The sequence below is a fragment of the Madurella fahalii genome, assembly GCF_045866475.1.
Source record: "Madurella fahalii IFM 68171 DNA, scaffold_3, whole genome shotgun sequence".
Taxonomy (NCBI): domain Eukaryota; kingdom Fungi; phylum Ascomycota; class Sordariomycetes; order Sordariales; genus Madurella; species Madurella fahalii.
Window position 1 is genome coordinate 5,564,830 of NW_027263973.1, and position 20,003 is coordinate 5,584,832.

A 20,003-nucleotide genomic window follows, 5' to 3' on the forward strand; every position below is an offset into this window, starting at 1 on the left:
ATGACAAACAGGGGTGTCGAGGGGGACCAAGAGCAACTTGCCGAAGATGAAAGGAACCGGCCGACCGCGCTTTCCACGCCAAAAGCCGTCGGATCGGGCTCGCCGACGTGTCCCTGGTGGAGCGACAGGCTTGGAACACGCAAGGATCCCCTCGGTATCGGCGACAGCTATCCCTGCATGGAAGCAGGCCAGAATAGCCTTTTCCTGTCTCTGGGCGCAACTAGCCTCGCTAGTAATTTGTGAACGAAAATTTACCCTGTCTAGTCTTGAAGACGCATTGGTTGCTGGTTGGTGACGCTTGCCCAAGTAGATTCTGTAGGTAAAGCTGCCTTTGCAGCTTAAAGCCGCTAATCCAGGACAACTCGTGGTCTGCTGCGCAATGGACACTTTCACAGGCTTCCTCAAGTCCGGCGTGCACAGACCTGTACAACTTGTTTTATCGCCGGATCCAACCTATACCAATCCAGACCAGACTCATGGACCATCAACCCCCACCCGCCCCCCACTGTGGTCTGCAGTTGGGACCTGACGGACGGACCGGCTGCGGGTTGGCGCCGTTAGAGGAGGCGTTTGTCTCCTCTTATTTGAATGCCCCATCCGGATCCGATCTCGTCCAGCAGAATCCGGCACCAGAGCAGACATGGGATCCGGCCAACGACCTGGCTGGACTTAATTTTGAGCAGAAGGTACTCGCGTTCTTGAATGCTCCCGCTGAGGTAGAGCTAAGACTCGACGGACTCTTCGAGGATGACGAGAAGCTCCTTACAAAAATTGCCCGGGAACAACGACTCTGCATACGGCTAGGGCCATCTCAATACTCTAGCATCCACTCACACCCTTTACGAGAGGCCGTCATTTCTCGGCCTCCAGTGGCATTTGGACGGCAGGATGGCACCCCCTCAGCTGGGTCTCACAACCTACCTTCAAGAGACCTGTTTCACGGGTTCGGATCATTACCCTGGGCCCCCACAGCCGGTTGGGAATGCTCCAGCGGGCCTTCCCTTGCGGAGTGTTATTCCCCGCCAGATCCCAGTCTCCTGACGCATCCTTTTCCACGAGCCGTTGGACTGAATCACTGGGGCTCCCGCCCGCTTGTTTCCAGCCCGGGTGTGCTCCCTGGCCCGGGTTCTGACAATCTTCCATCACTGCATGGACTGGGATCCGTGGCAACCCCGCTTCCATCTCACCAGGGCCAAACGCTAAGACATCTCGGCGGCACAGAGACGCTGCGCCAGCCGAACATTCCATCCACCAACCGATCTTTACCGCGCGAGCCTCGCAGTTCTACTCCTAGTAGTGCCGGCTTCAGTGGCTCGCTTCTCCAACGAATATGGGTTTATAGTTCCCGAGATATGGAAGAAGTTGGCGGTGTTTGCTGGCGGTGCAAACTCATGCATAAGAGGGTGCGTTTGCGGAATGGTGGCGTGCCACCGCCGATATATGCTAGAATGCTGACAAGGCAGGCAGTGCGACCCCGGGAGCCCTTGTCATCGGTGTGCGGCTCTTCCCGGAAACCCGACCATTCGTTGCCGCCGTGGGCCTGTCTGGGATTGGTCACAATTGCCCGTTCTGTGCCCTCTGCCGACGCAACATGAACGATGGCGATCATCGCCGGCAAGTCCATCAGAACTGCCGCCTGCGTTGTTGCCCGCATCCATGGCTCTGCGCGACGCAAGACGCCGACAGATGGAGGATGTGGGACGAATCAAGCGCTTCGAACCTTGCGCAGCGGCCGAGCGAAACCGTGGTATCCTTGTAAACGTCGTTACCATCAAGGTCGACAATATAAGGGATTACAACCCTATACCGGAGATGCTCTCTAAGCGGGACTTTCCCTATGATGAGCTCATAATCAGAATAGTATGGGAGTTGATAGACAACCAAGACACTGCTCAACTGATGGGCATTGAGGTTGTTGATGACCTCGTTGCTTTTCTTGAAGCCGCATCTCTTTGCGAAGCCAAATCCGGTCATCCGGACCCAAAGAGGCGTCTGGTCTACTGCTCCATGTGCTGTCTAGTGGACTGCGCCGAGGCTCTCCGACTCTCCTTGCTAGGCTTGTTGACAGCCGACGCCCATTCTTCCTGCTCTGCTAACGGGTGCATATCCCCGGGATTACGCGGCCTCAGCAAGCACATTCCAAGATACGTTAAGGCGCTAACCAGTGCGCTCTTTTCTAAGAAAAGGAGCGAGAATTGCAGTTGGCTTCTAATATTCTACAGCCTGTGCATCCAGGGTTACGTCCGACGTGCATTGATGTCGCTAGAGGGGTGGGGGAGATCGATGTGCATTGGCATCGAGAACAGCACGGGAATGCTTGGCAGTGCCACCTACTTGCACACGGCAGCATCGCTCTTCCGACAAATATCAGCGCAAAATGGGGGGAAACTGGCAAACAAAATACGGAACTCACGGGCACGGCCTTCTGTGTACCTCGGGGCGGCGTCGCAGAGCGGCTCATCTGGCCAGGTGCCGCCCCATCAAACAGCAAGAGCCTCCAGCAGCTGGGAGAAGTGGCACGAGGAAGGAATCAACGGATACCTAAGAAGGATCTTCCAGATAGCCGATGACACCATCCGCCCGGACACCAACCTGCCTGGTGACGATTCGGATTCCGATGTGACCATCAGATCTCCGACTGCGCGGGCCAGCAGCCACCAGGACCAGGAGGGCAATGACAGTCCCCACAATACAAGCTCCTGGATGATCCCCGTTTGCGCCGAAAACATCCCAGCTCCCTCCATATTTTCTCAGTGGTCGGCGACGAGCATCGGGGATTCCAGCGCATCATTTGCTGAATCTGTAAACCCATCAATGTTGTCGTTGTCGACCATGGGCGGCAGCTCAGTGTATGGCATCCCGGATCTTGACCGCGCTACTTCGTATTCCGGGTAATAAAAACGAATGAACTCGTTTTTATTGATAGCGGGGACGAGCCTGTACCTACCTTTCTTTCCTCCTCCTTTTTGTATCTAGCTTGAGGTTAGTGGGAGCTAGCAACGGCCCGGGATTTTAGATTTAACAACATCCCTCAGTCAACAGGGGTCGACTCTGGCTCATAGAATGGCTAGGCATGAGAACTACACAAATTTATATTATACTAGTATTAGAATAGTCTTCTACAATCTATACTTTCTAAACATGTCAAAATAATAGCGTTTCTATAATTTTATAATTTTAGTAAGTTTATATTTACCGTTATATAAATACAGCTAAGCGATTGCATATAGAAGGAATCGAGCTGTGTGTATTGTCGAGAATGGAGTACAGACGGCAGCGGGCTGTCCTTGAATATGGTGTAGGGGGCGTTATGATGGAAGTTTCCGCAAGGCACACTACCAGGCACCCTTGATTCGGTTTCTTCAGCCGACATGTCTCACCACCCCTGGCACGGCCAGCACGCGCTAGCGCGGCATTTCAAACTCGCGAGATGGCCGAATCCGCTGCGGCCAAATGCGCTAACTGCAAACTATTAGCAAACGCCGAGGTAGCGCAGGCGCCTGTTAGCCTGTTAGCCTCAGCTTCAAGACGCTAGGGATGTGTTGGGTCGGGCTACCCCCCTAGAAGTCACTTGCATAAGCCACCCACAAACCCCCTGTTAGAAGTTGAATCTCCCTGTCGTAGCACCACAACGATTCCGTTTGAGCACATGTTCAAGAGTTGGTCCCTACGACGTCTCCCAGCTTCTGTTTTTGGCTGTAAGTCCCTAAGGCCTCTGTCCTCTCTGAGCCGATGGCCACAACCATCCATCAAGCACGTCTAGAGGTGCAAGATGGGACTATTTTGCGACGCGGAGCCTGTACGTGGGGGCTCTCATCACCGTGCATGTTGCGCTCTGTATCGTCTTGACCGCTCTGACTTACGTATCTGGCCGTGAAAGCGGCATCGCAATTCTTCCTCGCTACCACGTGTCGGTTCCCAGGATGCCTGGACCCACCAGCTCCTTTGGACATCGGAGCCGAATCTTGTTATGGCTCTGCTGGGTATGGCGTGAAATTCGACATTCCATGCCGTTCGTGATCGACAACCCTTCACCGACCTCCTGAGCGAATGCGGCTCAACGCTCGATCGAACCCTTCTCCTCGATTATCGAACAACGGTCGGCCCATTAGTATGGATACGAGCTCTGAGAAACCGGCATTGGCTGGTCGGCATCTTGTCCCTGGTTGTGCTGCTGCTTTCCGTCGCCGTACCGCCCCTCTCCGCACAGCTCTTCACGGATCAGGGCATTCTGGTCGAGACGGCTACTATTCTCAATGTCACGCACCGGTATAATGCTTTAGACACCGCACCTGTCAACTGGATACCCATCTTGGACACGGTAGCCGCTGTCGGCCTCTTCGGCGGGGCGAGCTCCCCGTGGACGAATGCCCAGTTCGCGTTTGACCACTTTGACGTTCCCTCCCAAATGACTGAGGTAGGAAGTACCGCAGTTGTCGCCGGGAAGATTACCGGCTACTCAGCAGACACGGACTGCGTCGTCTTGGCCGAGTGACGCCGAGCTTGACGACTGATCAACGCTTCATGTTAGCGGAACGGACCGAGGTTGCGACCTTGAGCTGCGTTTCCCCACCGTTAGCGATTTCCCTATCCTGCTTGGCACGCATTCGGAGAGTAGCTGCAGCGCTGACGCCGGGCTGAGCAGGATCGTCTTCGTCAGCGGGATCCGGTATAACGACTCGTCGACACCGTTCTCGGACCTTTCAGTCGTCTCGTGCATGACCGGATACTTGCAGACACCCGGTATCTTGAGTCGGTCGAAGGCCAGCGATCCCCTTGGCAACGCGATGTCCCGCCAGAGATGCTCTCCTTTCGGCCCTTGGCCGAGCTAGAAGCCAACTTCGGTATGAATGCTTCCTACTTGCATTTCAGGAGCATGTGATGCTGGTTCCCCAAACCTTCAATCCTAGTTCACCTTGGTCGACAAGCGAGTTTGGCAGTCTTGTCTTGTACCACGCGGCAGCCACCAAGCTCGGGGCATTGTTCCTCGTGGATTCGGGACACAACATTTCTCTTCCCACACCAGCGGAGCTAGTAGCCTCGTTCAAATACGTCTTCCGTCTCGCGCACATAACCCCGGTGTCCAGCGTGTTAGTTAGGCCCCTCACAACGGGAAGCAAGGATAGCACTAGGCTTGTCGTGGTCCCGTGGGCGCGGCGCATATCATTCTTGCCCTGCTCTGGCTCTGCCTGCCCTGCGGCGTGTGCGTTTGGGGGTACGTTTGACGGCATCCCATAGTGCTCTCGGAAGAGCCCTCGGGGCTTCTTAGCTACTTTGCTCTCCTCCATCCCACACCGGCGGACCCGTATGGCGAAGCCATGATCCATATCGTTACCGAGACATGTGCAGCCGATGATTTCAAGGGGTAAGTGGTAGAATCTATCAAAAAAAAAGTGGAATGTTGAAAGCGCAACGTGCGCTACTGTGAATGATGGACAGGAAAACATGGTCTTGGTTGTCAAGGGTTTGGCAGAGCGGGTATAGGTGGTGTTTAGCTCCGGTGTTTGAGATCAGGGGTGATTTAGAGTCTCCTGGGCGTGTGCCTACATCAATATTGATAATAGATAATTGGAACTCGACACGACGAGTTGCCTACCGATAAAGGTCCTATACCATCGCTGTCCCCTGCAAAGCATCGACGAGTAGTCTCTGATGTACAACTCTCACTCCTCTAGCTCGGCGGGGAGAGGTCATTGTAGCCCGTGCGTTGCAGCGCCTGGGTCCGGACAATGCCTTCAGAATGTGATCTATAGGCGTTGCGAACATTTTGGTCTCTCATGTCATTTTTTCGGAAAGGGGACTGACCCCTATGATGACTCGGACAACGCTACGGTCCACTTCTGTGAGTTTTTTTATCCGGGTGCTAACTATTGGATAATAATTAACGTAATTGATAAGCGAGATGTACAGACAAGCGAGATATACACTTGAAAACCCACATATAACCCTGAGATCTTACCTCGTGCAAAATCTCTAAACTTCAATAGAGATTTCTGTAGTAAACTCTAAATGTAGTATATTTATTGTAATTAGAGATGAAGCTTTAATATTTTTCAGTTGATGTAGCTAGGTTAGAGCTAAGGACACTCTTTGCTAGATTTTGCCTTGTGAATTCCAGAGACAACCTTTCACCTACAACTGCCCAAGCCTACAAGAATCGTTATTTTTATATTATCATCCTACATGTTAAATAAGCTGTATTTAAAATTATATAAATTTCTATTGAAGTTCGGGAATCTTGTACGAGGCGGGATCTCAGGGTTATCTATGGGTTTTCAAGTGTACATCTCGCTTGTCTGTACATCTCGCTTATCAATTACGTTAGTGCATTTATATTGGAAAACATCCCCGAAGGGACCTTTATGTTCATCAAAGCGGTAGTGACCCCAGCTTTGCAAGTATCGAGACCGTTACGGACCTCAACTTTCCTAGAATGAAACTTCCAGCAACCCTTCAGAGCCAACGTCTTACAGTCTCAAACACTACTGGTATTGCATCCCCTCCGAGACTGCAGTAGGAGCAACCCAAGTACTGTTCATTCAGACGAAGAGGCAAAGGAAATAAACGTGGCGGTCTTATGTGTAAAGGGGGTTGTTCTGGGGACACGTTGAGGGAGATGGACTACGATGTCTCAGTACCGAAAAGGGTTCGATCAGTGGGCGATGGCTTCACGAACAGCCTCCTATTGTCATTGACTACACAGAGACTGATCCTTGCAGATCAGAAGTGCCCCGCGTGAGAGAGTTCCCTCATAGGGTTCTTATCTATCCTGTATCGTAACATCATCCCGTATCATTCGGCGGGTCCTCCTGACCTTCGTCTGGAGACTCTCGTTACAAATTATCCTCCCCTCTGTAGAACCTGTCTTCAGGTTCCTTACCGCTAAGGATCGTCTAAACTTAGGGGGTAAGACTTAGGATGACATCGGGTAGATATTAGGTATATATCGAGTGCTGTTCGTAGCCACGCAAATGGATAAGTGTCGAACCGGTAGACCTTATAGTCTATCTGCTCCAACAAGCGGTGTAGTAGGAAAGGAGAAACGATGGTTTAAGGTAAGGAGTAAGTCGTCTTATAGTCAGGAGGTTTTCGGGAAAAGTTCGGCCGGTTGTCAGGCCGTAGTAGGGTTCGCGGCTCCGAGGTCCCACTTTCCCGGTTCGGGCCTGAGATCCGAATTACAGCCGAATCGTCCGGATTTCCATCCGAACTTACGTGTTGTCCTTACAACTTCAAAACGCGTGAAGATTATACGACTGCTCAATCGCAAGGCTTGTATATAGTTGCAAATTTGTAGACGTATATTGGCTGTTTCTCCTCGGGTATAAATACCCCTCTCCTCTCCTACCTTTTCTAAAACTTTTCTTCTTCAGGCTCTCTTCTATACGTTATTTCGCTCACTTTTCGCTCTGCTTCTACGCGTAGCTCACTGCCTGTCCTCGCCTCTCTCTCCCTCTCTCTCTCTCTTCCTCTCTCTCTCTCTCTCTTCTTATCATCGCTTCGGCCACTTTTCCATTACGATAGACGCTTTCGCCGCCTCCGCCGCCGAGGTTACGCTGTATATAAAATGCATTCGCTCGGTATTTAAAAACACTAACCCTCGCTCCGGAGAGGTCCTTACGATTAACTATTCTTTCGAGTAGTCGACCTCCTTACGTTGTTCCTATTGTAACGCAAAAAAGAGTTGTATACGCCGGTAAGTTATATATATTTTCGGCGGATTGGCAAGGGATTTACTAACGATTGTAAGCCGTTACCGGAATAGTTAGCGACTCCGTCAACCTTATAATCCTTATTAATATAGCTCGTACTATCGTCGATTATCGTATAGAGGATGCCGAAGGCGAGCTCGATAAGGAGGGTAATTGCCTTTAAGTTTCTACGCTATTTCGCCGTAGCCGTAAGAAGATCGCTGCCGCTGCTAAAGATCTAGTCGGGGCTTTCGACACTACTAAGACCGCTTATCGCCGCCAATTCGGCATTTCCAGTACTACCAAACTGTCTTCTATAAGTATATTTGTTTTATTTATTTTCGTATATAAATCGCTGATATCTCGATAGCAAACTTATATAGCATATTACTCTATAGTCGCGCTATATAGCTAACTCTGTTTACAGTAGTTGTCCTGTCCTAGCCGGAACTGCGGCTGCAATACCGATATCAGTCTCAATTACTATATTTCTACTAAGTTATTACTAACTTTTCGTAGTACGAGTCTAAGGTATATATCTAGGAGGTACGGTCTGTTGCTCGTCTATTACTTAGCGATATTAGTTTCGTAGATTGGTCGGGCGCTAAATGCCGTTTTCTTAAGAAGGTTAAAGAGGAGATCGCCGCTAATATAGAGGATATAGAGGCCTAGTAGGTTTAGGTAGAGGTAGCTCCTAACTTAGAGCTAGTACCGACCTCAATTTTCTAAAGTTCATATTGTTTTCAGGGGGTTTTTTTAGGGTATTTTAGTTGGGGTTAGTGTCTAGTATACCCCGGGATATAGCTTTATATAGGTAGACATTAATTAATATCTTATCGCCTATACTTTCGCTAGTTTTTACGTACTTTTCGGAATTATAATACCAGCTTAGGTATATTTGTTATATTCTCCTCTTAATACCCACTAATTATACTCCGAGGGCCAGCCTACCTACTTAACCAAAAAGAAGGTTTTACCCTAGAATTTTCTCTCGTCTCGAATCCCTTCAACTTCCTACTCTCCGTCGTCCTCAAGGTCTAACATCGGCATCACAGACGAATTGTCTCCTTTTCGACTGTACTACGGTTCCAACATTAATATAGGAAATACATTATATAAACGATCGTACTTATCCGGGAGTACCAGACGATAAGCCAGCGATCCGACTCGGTTTAGAACACGAAATAGACCGATGAACTTGGGTACCAATTTCCTTAGTAACTTGAATCTCAAATTCCGGGTTGATAATAATACCAAACTTCTATTCTTAAACTCCTTTTTCGTATACTTTTTATCGTAATATCGTTTCTAGACTACTATAGCTTCAGCCCAATTTTGTTCTAACTGTTTTCTCAGTTCAGCAAGTTTTTCAATTCTTTCAATTACACTAGGTATCCTCCTCTCTTATATATCGCCCTCGATATAGCAGGAAATCGGAGGTTAATAACCTATTAGTACTTCAAAGGGACTTATCTTAATTATAGAATTGACAGTACTGTTAACAACAAATTCTGCTTCTAGGAGGAGATTTACCTAGATAATTTGGTTTTGGTATACGAAGTAATAGAGGTATTAAATAAGTATTTAATTTGCTCACTTTATTTACCTGTCGGTTTACAGGTAAAAAGCGGTCGAAAGCCGTTTATATACCTTTTACAGGTAACATAAATCGCTCTAAAACTGTAATATAAAAACAGAACCTCGATTACTAATACAATTATCAATAGGGCTATACTTAAGTTCAATCTCTTTATAAATAAGCTCTGCCAATTCTTGGCTAATAATAGTGGTAGATACTAGGAAGAATCGGTTTATCTTCGTATACCGATCGACAACTACTAGAATTACGTCCTTCTCAGAGCTATTAGGACTCTTTACTATAGGAAAACCTACGATAAAGTCTATAGTAATTTCGCTCCAAGGTCGTATAGGAATCGGCAATGATTCGAGCGATCTATACAGCTTATACTGTCTTATCTTATTAACTTAATAGGTATAGCAGGTTCTATAGTAGTCTTTAACATCTTTAGTCATACTATACTAGAAATATTTTCTTTACAACAGTTCGAGAGTCTTTTCGATACTAAAATAACCTACTAATAGATCGTTATAAAAAAGCTGGAGTAACTCCTACTTAACAGTTTACTCTACCGGGACGAATAATCGTCCTTGATATAGCAATTCTTACTCGTATCCAAATGCCTATTCGAGCGAAATTCTCTGGTTTCGGGCTGGACTCACCAGCCTTTCCTTGATTTTCAGAGTTACCGGATCCGTAGCTTATAGCTCTAGGATCAATTCTCTTATAGATTTCGACGGTTCTATAGTATAAACCGCTTCTAGTTAAGTGTACTCTCTTGTATATTAATGAGTAACAATCTGTTCCCGTCCAAGCTAATCGGCTTCTTAGTAATTCTGAAGTCCTAGTAGGTAAATACTTAGCGATCCTACAGTAACTTCTGAGGGACAACCTATTGTTTCGGGTTTCTAACTAGCTAGTTTACTAGGATCCTATATACTAGCATCTTCGCTATTCTCTAGTATATAGTAGGCTCTCTTAACCCCTTCTATAGTCGTCTTTCCGACTCGGGTACTAGCTGATTTACTAGGGTTTCTTACGTAAGCTAATTTACTCTCTTCTATATAATAGGTAATCTTATTTCTTTCTGTAATCAGCTTTCTAATCCGGTTTACCCGAGTAATTTTGCTTTCAAAAGTAGATATCTACTCGATTCTATTAGGACGTTCTTTGTCCTTATAATCTAGTCTTCTCGAGGGGCTATCGGCCGGATTTCGCTTCCTAGGCTGATACTTAATGGTGAAATCAAATCCTACTAGATATATACACTATCTAGCCTATCGGCCGTTCAATCGGTTTTACTTTATAAACCTTTATAGGTTATTATAATCCGAAAATACAGTGACTTTATAGCGACTCCCTTTAACGTAGTATCGCTAATACTTGAAGGCTTCTACAATAGCTATCATCTCCTTATCAGGAGTTCTATAGTCCTAGGCCGGTCCAGAAAACTTCGCTGACTAGTATGTAATAGGACGTTTTCAGCTCCCTTTCGGGACCTACGACAGGACAGCTCCTATTACAAAGTTAGAGGCATCTGTCTCAATAATAATAGGGAGTTCGGAGTCGAAATAATATAAAACTGGTATATCTTGAAATGCTCTCTTGAGCCGCGCGAATACTATACGCTCTTCGGCCTCTAACCGGAGGGTTCCCGGTTTTCGTCCGTTCTATAACCCCTTTAGCAAATTACTTAATAGTAATGTAATCTCCGAATAACCTCGAATAAATCGACGGTAAAAATTATAAAATTCTAAGAAAACTTGGATATCTCGATAGGATTGTAGTTCAGGCCAATCTTAGATAGTCTGAATTTATGCTGAATCTATACCGATACCTTCGGAAGTTAAAATATAATCTAGAAATTCCACTTTATCCTAATAAAATGAACACTTGCTAGGCTTATAGTATAACTATACTTGTCTTAGGTATTCCAGGACTCGTTGGAGGTAAGTCGTATAGGTTTCCCGGTCTAGGGAGAAAATTAAAATGTTATTTAAATAATATATACAATAATCGTCTAGTAGCCTACCTAAAGTAGTCTGAATATAACTTTAGAAGGTCGTAGGAGTATTTATTAGGCTAAAAGGTATAACAAGATACTCAAATAGACTGTATTAGGTACGGAAAGCCGTCTTCTATTCGTCTCCTTCTCGGATGCGAATCCGGCAGTATACCTCTTTCAGGTCCAACTTCGTGAAATACTTTGCTCCAGATACTCGGTCCAAGAGTTCTGAGATCAACGGTAAAGGGTACCGATTCTTGACCGTTATCCAGTTAAGTCTGCAGTAATCTATATATAAGCATAGAGTACTATCTTTCTTTAGGACAAATAAGATAGGACTTACAGCTGAACTCTAGGATAGACGAATACAGCCTTTACTAGGTTTTCGTGCAGATATTCCTCTAAAATCGAAAGTTCATATCGTAATAGAGGGTAAAGAGGTCCAATAAGAGGAATAGTATTAGGGAGTAGATCAATAGCATAATCAGTACTTTTAGAAGGTAGAATATCTGTATTACTGGAGTTCATAATATCTATAAAGTCTGAGATTTCAGGAGAGATGTCTTCAGGTTTTCGGGGGGTATTCTCCTCTTCCTCCTCTGGAAAAAACGCCTCCGGCACGTCTAGGTATTGCATCAAGGAGTAAATACAAGCTTCTCCTCGATATATTTTTAAGAATTTCTTCGGGTTTTTAATCCGAATACGCTCTGATTCCGTTATAAACTACTATAAATTCCCTTCTGGGTATAATAAGATCTTATAGGATATTAAACTTAGTATCCTAAGAAGAACAGGGAAATCGTTTATGACAAGGGAGTAATTGATAGTAGTATAAGAAATATATATTCTTTTAGTAATTCCTTGGTAGTCTGTTAGTTCTAAGGGAACTTTATAAATACCAAATACTTTAACGATATAATGGTCTATGAACCGAATACGGGGTAATTACATCCCGATCTATCGGAGTTTCCTCTACTTCACGAACTCTAGACTAACAACATCAATCTCTACTCCAGTATCGAGATCGACTATAATGGATTTAGAGGTATAGTTCAACAAGGTTACAGAAGTATATATTCGTTCTTTGACTGGAACCTCTAGTACATCGTCTTTACCGACGTAATCGGGGTTCACATCCGCTAGTATCTACTATTTCCCCGCTAATTTAGACACGATCCCCTACCTCGGCGACTAGGGTACCTAGTAGCTTTATTTACTGATACTCCCTTTTATAGGCAGTTATTAGCGAAATAGGTATTACTACTATAAACAAAACAAGTCAAAGGGTTTCCCTAACTGTCTATAGGGTTCAGCTAATTGAAATGAGATAGGGTTGATATAGGGTAGTCGTCAGGTTTCGTATATAGCGTCGTTGACTATACGTTTCGTTGGTAATAATAGGATGATAATGCTCTTCAAGGATAAAATGACGATTTATAGGTTAGAGAAAAATGTAATAAAGGAGAAGAGTAAGAAGGATATCGGGATAAATACTTAGGGGTTTCCTAAGGTTTTCGGTACTGGAAACCATACTAAATTTAGGTAGCGAGTTTGACTATCTCTTCCTAAGTCTCTAGCTTGTTATAGATATACAAGTCGATATAGTTACTAATTACAGACGAAAGCTTTATATAAAAGGTAAGAGTATAAGCCTTTTCGTCCTATTTCGGGAATTAGGCCTCAAGGGATTCCAAGTACTATGAAAGTCCAAAGGAAACTGGTTTTCTCGTTATTTAATATCATTAAGCTGCTTTATAATAGTAGATTCTTGATCTATAAGATCTCGAATATAGTTTAATGTCCAATCTTCAAACGTTTTCCAGTCATTTTCAGCCTCTTATCGTATATCTGTCAGAAGATTGTTGCAATGACTGTACTATCGATTGCAAGGACGTTCTTCCATTTGATCTAAGGCGAAAAGGATCCAGTTTATACCCGTTTTAAACCGTTTCGGGTCTCCTATAAATGCTCGCTATAGATCTTAGAGCTATTCTAAACGGCGTCAATAGGTAGTATTGTTAGGGAACTGAATCAGGTACTTTACCTTGATCGCCTTTCGGTCCTTATTATGGTCACTAGAACCTGCTGAAGGAGAACGATATCGCCTGCGTTTCGGTGAGGATTCGCCTGGTAAGATACCTAGTTTCCGAAGCAAACTCTCTTCTTGTTCTCGTAGTTGTTTTAGTGCTTCCAGTTGCTGTATCCGAAGACGGGTTGATTCCAATAGGTTATTATAGTAAGGAGCTTGACGCGGAACCCGGGAGTCCGAAAGGGTATGCGAAGATATACGAGGTCGAAATCCTGGTGATTCCGACCGATGAAGGCGTATAGGATTTATGGGTGATTGGGGGGTGTTTTCCCCTAGACTCGACTCTGCTCCTAGCTTACGGGAGGTACTTATTGTAGGTGCTATCTCGGCTAACGGTAGAACAGAAGGATCAGAATTATAAAGGGGGTTGTTCTGGGAACACGTTGAGGGAGATGGACTATGATGTCTCAGTACCGAAAAGGGTTCGATTAGTGGGCGATGGCTTCACGAACAGCCTCCTATTGTCATTGACTATATAGAGACTGATCCTTGCGGATTAGAAGTGCTCCGTATGAGAGAGTTCCCTCACGGGGTTCTTATCTATCCTGTATCGTAATATCATCCAGTATCATTCGACGGGTCCTCCTGACCTTCGTCTGGAGACTCTCGTTACATTATAGCAGCTGAAGCCTTTTGCGAGGGAATATGGCGTATCTTATTGACGTGTATTATTACGGCATCTCTGTGTATGTGGATGGCGATCCACCTTAATTTTCCGATCCCGGAAGAGACCGAGAGTCTCGATGCTGGCTACAATGGATATGTAGCCATGGGCCCGCACGACTCTCTACCACAACTATTATCAATTCAATTACTATTGCCCTCACCCTAGGATATCTATTCTGTATTAGATAGATGAATAGAAACAATGTCGATAATGATATCTAGAGGAAATAGGAGCATGGTATAGAAACATATATCTACAGCTATATACTTATTAAACCAAGAGAGGCAAAGACAACTCCATCTAATCAGAGAGGCAGCATCTTGCCTGCAAAGGAACTCCCGCAATTCAGAGTAAAACTGGGAAAGAGAGATGTTGAATTCGTTGCCCTATATCTGAGGACGGTAGTCTAGACGGTCTTAAATATAGGAAAAGCAGGTTCCTAGACCAAGCCGGCCCTATCTAGCCTAGCCGGCCTGTCTAGCCCTCTGATTAGAGGGTCCACGTTTAGGGAACAGCATACCCCAATTCAACGGTAAAGCTTATAAGGATTTTTCGAATATCGCTAATATGATAGTAGCCTAGCTCACCTTTTTGCAACGTCGTAAGCGAACGCCCTAAGAGTTTTGTAACTACCGCCATGTTAGCGCTACTAAAGACTTAACTCATCTGCCTCAGTTACTCTGTAGAACGCTTGGTCAGTGTAAAATAAAGTCTAACATTCAACTTTTGAAGATCCACTGCACAACATTAATGCCCAATGGCGAAGGAAACGATTGGTAGCAAATTAAGCTATAGATATCCTCTTATACGGCCTAACAGTTGAGATATTACACAATTACTATATACAAGATTACTGCCCGTCTACTATGACTAAAGAAACCAATGAGAAGGACATATAACCTTTTCTACACCATCTTTTCAGTTAATAGCAACACTCTTATTCATATACCGATGCACTACACCTGGTCTGATAGGAGAATACAACAAAGACGGTCTGAAAACCTGAACACCAATAATCTCCACACAAAGTACATAAGACGTAATATCATGGGTAATAGCATAATTACATTGCCTATATTGTGAGGGTCGGGGATCCAAGGGTAGTAGGAGCAGAGTGTCCAAGTTCAAGCAGTGCACACGCAACAAAAGAGCAGAGTGCTCGTTAGGGGTTGAATTGCAGTCTCGTTGAACTCTGCCTCTCTCCTAAGTCCTGTCTTCTACCCTCTATTTTATCCTTCAGGTCATATGCTTTGGCCTCCTTCCCCTACTCGCCGTCCCCATCCTCCTCTCTGCTTGTGCGCTCCTTTTACGCCCATCTGACGCAATACTCACACTGTCCTGACTTAGCGCTGCTGTTGTTGCTTTGTCGGAGCCCCGTATGCGCTGCGGGTCCGGGCTTCGGCCTGTCCCAACACCGACACTACCCGGCCGGTTCTAATATATATACGTACCGCACCTATCCCTTCTTAATCCGCCATTAAATCCTATTACCGTCCTTAGATCGGTTGTATTAGTAGCGGTAGGAAGTCTATATACCAGTATATAGACTCGCCTATATCTTGAAGTAATGCGAAGCCAGCAATTGGAACCAATGCCAATCATAGGATTACTACCAAGTACATGCTAAGCGTAGAGATTAGGATGAATGATTTGAAAACGACTGCTACTAGTAATTTTCTTCCCGTACAGTGACTTCGAGGTTTCAGTATAAGCATGAGACGATAGTTCCAAAAACAATATATGTACCCTGGAAGGGAAAAAAAAAAAGAGGAAAAAGAGAGTGATGAACGTGAAAGTGTTCGTCAGATAGAGTATACCTGGCTTCTCCATACAGTTTGTGTGTGAATACTCCCCTCAAAGGAATAAGTGTAGTACGCCTATTCTACCGTGATACTAGCTGACCCGCTACTCCCAGGGCCCCCGTTGGCAGTGTAACCCTCAACGGCCACAATCACAGAATCGTACCTACCAAGGTTCATGCCTCGCTTGCTCCATTCCTCGAAGTGCTTCGTCGTGGTGACGGTGCCACCAACACGCTTTTCCTTCCGGACAGACCAGTACTGCTGGAAGGTTCTGGTACCCTCGATAGAGGGCTTATTGACGCGGGTACTCGTGAAAACTTCGTAGGTGCCTTCGTCTGATGTGAACTCGCCTTTGGAAGTCCACGGCTCATTAGGAGCGAGCTCGGGGTAGGAGTCGACGATGTAATACTCGATAAGCGGGTTTCTAGTCCAACCATAGATCGCAAGGTAGCCTGGACCGGTGGCGTTATATGTGCCGCTGTATCTGATGGTCCTGTAATAGAGGAATCAGTATACATTCACTGTTCTCTTTTGCGAGAGAGGGAGTCACCTTGCACCCTGCCCATTCCATCCCTTTCCGCAGACGAAGCCGCCTTTGCTGTTCCAGTTTGCCGTGAATAACCCTCCAGGTCCGTTCACGCATCGGATGTTACTGCCGCCCTCTGACCAGCTGTTGAAGCCATTTCCGTCGAATCGTGGGACGAGGTTGGTAACCTCGGGCTCTGGAGTAGGTACGGCGAGCACGGTGGACGCCAGAAAAGCGGCTGCGAGGAGGGTGGATTGGACCATGATGCAATGGATGCAATGGGTTCTTGGGCTCTGGTTATACAAGGTTGGACAGCGACAATGAACTATTGGTATGAAGTAAGACACTGCGAGTTGAGCATCTGAATTTATATTCCTTCAGCTCATATCGATCTTTACCCGTACATATGATGAAGATACCACGGCTGATCCCAATGCATAGGAGTAAGAGATTGAAAAGATCACAGCTATTTTCTAGAAACTACCCTGTTAGTCCAGTACTACTGGGATCGAATGCTTGTCATTTCCGGTATATTGTATCCTCCTATTAACGACACTCCAATAGCGTTGTCAGCTTGATGGAGCACTGCATTTAGGCTGAACAGGATTGCGGGCTCCGCGCTGATCGCCCTCTAGGGTTGTAAATCGGGATCTGGGATTATATAGGGTGTTCCCCGCGACTACCGGCGTTCTGGAGCTGAGCCGGTTTGTATACATTGTACCTTTGAGGCGCGCCAATAGCAAGCTTTCTGCCCGGAGCGGCGGTTCCGTCCGCTGGTAGGAAGCTGGTGATCCAAGTAAGAGCATCTACCGTGATTAGAAGCCGGGGACGTGCATAAAAGCAGCCAAAGCCCCAACGAGTGCGGATATACAAGGAGAAGCAGGGATACTTCGACTCGCCATTTTTATTATTGGCGCGCTTCGTGAACCCCGGGGGCAGGGGCTGTTTCATAGTACGATCATTCGTTAGGGAAGTAAATTCGAAAGATAGCGCAAGTAGGTGACTTTATTGACGTAGCATTATCCGGTATTGCGCTGATGTGGCCTTCAACCTCTATCGCATTTTAGCTAGCAACACGTCGAAAGAAACAAACAGCTATTTTAGCGTTCTACAGATACCCAAGAGGATATCCGGGTACGTCCCATCATCGTGATAGTCATGACCTTGGAGTTCATTCTTCGGAGGTAAAATGGAAGCCTACCACTTGGTCCGCTACGCAACACCCCGTATTGATTAAGGATAGTGCAGATCAAATAATACCTGTTTTAGGTAGGCAATGAATGAACAGCGTTGCCTACCCTACAACGTCTTTATTCAAAGACACTTACAGCTCCGGAAATTGGCAGGCTCGCCAATAGACGACTCGCATTACTCAGCTAGAAGTACGCTATTAAGTTAGGATCACCGTCCAGCACAAGAAGCACTAGGTATTCTGGATAGGCGGAGGACTATGTTTACTATCCCGATGGGACGTTTTATTTCTCTTATTTTGATAACGTGCGTGATAAGCGAGTTGGCCGGATAAGCGAGTTGGCCACTTTCCGACGTGACGCGTCCCCTCTGCACGAAACACCAAATTCTTCCACAACCAACAATAGAAACTCCTTCGTACGAAGCTAGGGTAAATCTAGCACTCAAAGCTATTCAAAAAGACCCAAAGCTTAGTAATCGAGCTGCAGAGAAGATCTATGTTGGAACTACTGTCTGTGGCACCCACTTAATTAGTCAGGCTCGTTGGGCACAGATCCACACATATCTAGAAGGTCTTCGTCAATGGGCTGGGCAGTCGCCCTGTTGTTGTGTGGTTGCATTGCAGATATCGCTCAGGAAGCAGGGAGCTCAGAAAGTTGACCCCTAGGAGCACCCGTCACATGATCCGACACCTGTCGGCAGGTGCCCCCCAGCTGTACAAAGTGGGTCGCTCATTTGCGACGACAGTCCTCATTTCCAACAATCTACAACGTCAATAAGAGTATACTTCGAAACCGACACACCGGCCGACTTCCACGAGGCGATATACCGGCTAACTCGCGCAAACTTACGGATGTAGAAGAGCAAACAATCGTACGATATATAGTTGAGCTGTATACACGTGCATTCCATCCCCGGCATGCATACGTGGAAGATATGGCCAACCGATTGCTATGTGAACGCGACGCACCCCCTGTTGGCGTACGATGGGCTTATAACTTCGTTAAACGCCATCTAGACCTTCGTACGCGTTTTACGCGTAAATACGACTACTAGAGAGCTAAATGCGAAGATCCAAAGATTATTTGCGAGTGACGGAAACACGGCACCTCTGAATCTTGGGAAATGACAGTTGAGGATTTTTATGTATCTTGTCTTGATTGTGTTGATTGTCCCTGTGTCCTCTGTCTTCTGTCCCGTCTATCTTTGCTGGGGAGTTTGCTCCTTTTATAGACGAGATACGCGTACAGGATGACGTCCGTACAGTGGCGCAGTTAGCTGCCAGCCTGCTTTAGCTGACTAGAATACATGGGTTTGACTCCTGCACTAGATCCTGTGATCCTGATCCTTGGACTAGCGCCTGACCCTTTTGACAGCGAGTAGTTTGTACTCGTATAAAACACTAAGACCAAATACGGTATCCTTGACGAAGACTCATACAATTTTGATGAGACCGGCTTTATAATGGGCATTATCATCCCAACTATAGTAGTTACTACCTCAGATGGCCGTGGTAGGGCTAAACAGGCCTAACCTAGTAATTGTAAGTAGGCTACGGTTATCCAAGGGGTAAATACTTAAGGCTGAGCCATTCCACTATTTATTATTCTAGCTAGGCAATACCACCTTACTAACTGGTATCGAGAGTACAACCTTCCGGTAAACTAGTATATTGTAACAACCGATAATAGCTGGACTACAAATGCAGTAGGCCTTAATTAGATTAAGTACTTCGATTACTATACAACATCTTGCACGAAGAGTGTATACCAGCTATTAATCCTAGATAGCCACGATAGTTACCATACCAAGGAATTTAAGACCTACTGCCAGGAACACAACATTATTACACTCTGTATACCTCCACATTCCTCACACCTACTTCAGCTATTGGATATTAGTTGTTTTACACCGTTGAAGAAGGCATATAGCTGCTAAATTAAGCAGTTGATGCAGATAAGTATCATATACATCAGCAAGCTAGAGTTTCTCTGTGGGTTCAGAGTAGCTTTTTTTACTTCAATTACGGAAGAAAATATCCAGGGTGGCTTTGCCGGAGCTGGCCTTATACCGTATGACCCAGAGAGAGTAATATCTAAGCTAGATGTGCACATTCATACTCTAATACCCCTAAGCTCAAGGCCAGGCACAGCATAACCTTGGGTCTCACAAACACCACACAACCCTCGAGAAGCCACTTCACAGTTAGAGCTTATTAAAACCCGGATATCCAAGCATCAGAGTAGCTCTCCAATACCTATGCTAGCTGTTGTGGACCTGTTAGCTAAAGGAACGATGGCTGTAATGCACGAGGTGGCTATTTTACATAGCGAGGTTTCTGCACTACGTAAGGCCAATGAGGAGCTTAGTGTCAGATCGAAAATTGGGATTGCTGTGAGAAAAGGAGAGTGAAAAGATGATTCGCATTGAAGGAGCGGCGTCTGCGCAGCTATCGC

General features: G+C 46.0%; 3 protein-coding genes across 3 annotated transcripts; 2 read left to right on the top strand and 1 right to left on the bottom strand.

Moving 5' to 3' along the window:
• Window positions 1-476: 476 nt before the first annotated feature.
• MFIFM68171_07015 (uncharacterized protein) lies at window positions 477-2,895 on the top strand (the record flags this gene model as incomplete). The annotated part of the gene is made up of 2 exons (XM_071062435.1): window positions 477-1,403; window positions 1,468-2,895. 2 exons carry the CDS (start codon window positions 477-479, stop codon window positions 2,893-2,895), a joined length of 2,355 nt encoding a protein of 784 aa, XP_070918536.1.
• Window positions 2,896-3,732: 837 nt separating this feature from the next.
• MFIFM68171_07016 (uncharacterized protein) lies at window positions 3,733-4,495 on the top strand (the record flags this gene model as incomplete). The annotated part of the gene is made up of 2 exons (XM_071062436.1): window positions 3,733-3,799; window positions 4,113-4,495. The coding sequence occupies 2 exons, from the start codon at window positions 3,733-3,735 to the stop codon at window positions 4,493-4,495; spliced, it is 450 nt and encodes a 149-aa protein (XP_070918537.1).
• Window positions 4,496-15,905: 11,410 nt separating this feature from the next.
• On the bottom strand, window positions 15,906-16,619 carry MFIFM68171_07017 (Endo-1,4-beta-xylanase; the record flags this gene model as incomplete). Its single annotated transcript, XM_071062437.1, has 2 exons — window positions 15,906-16,323; window positions 16,381-16,619. The coding sequence occupies 2 exons, from the start codon at window positions 16,617-16,619 to the stop codon at window positions 15,906-15,908; spliced, it is 657 nt and encodes a 218-aa protein (XP_070918538.1).
• Between the last annotated feature and the right edge of the window lie 3,384 nt (window positions 16,620-20,003).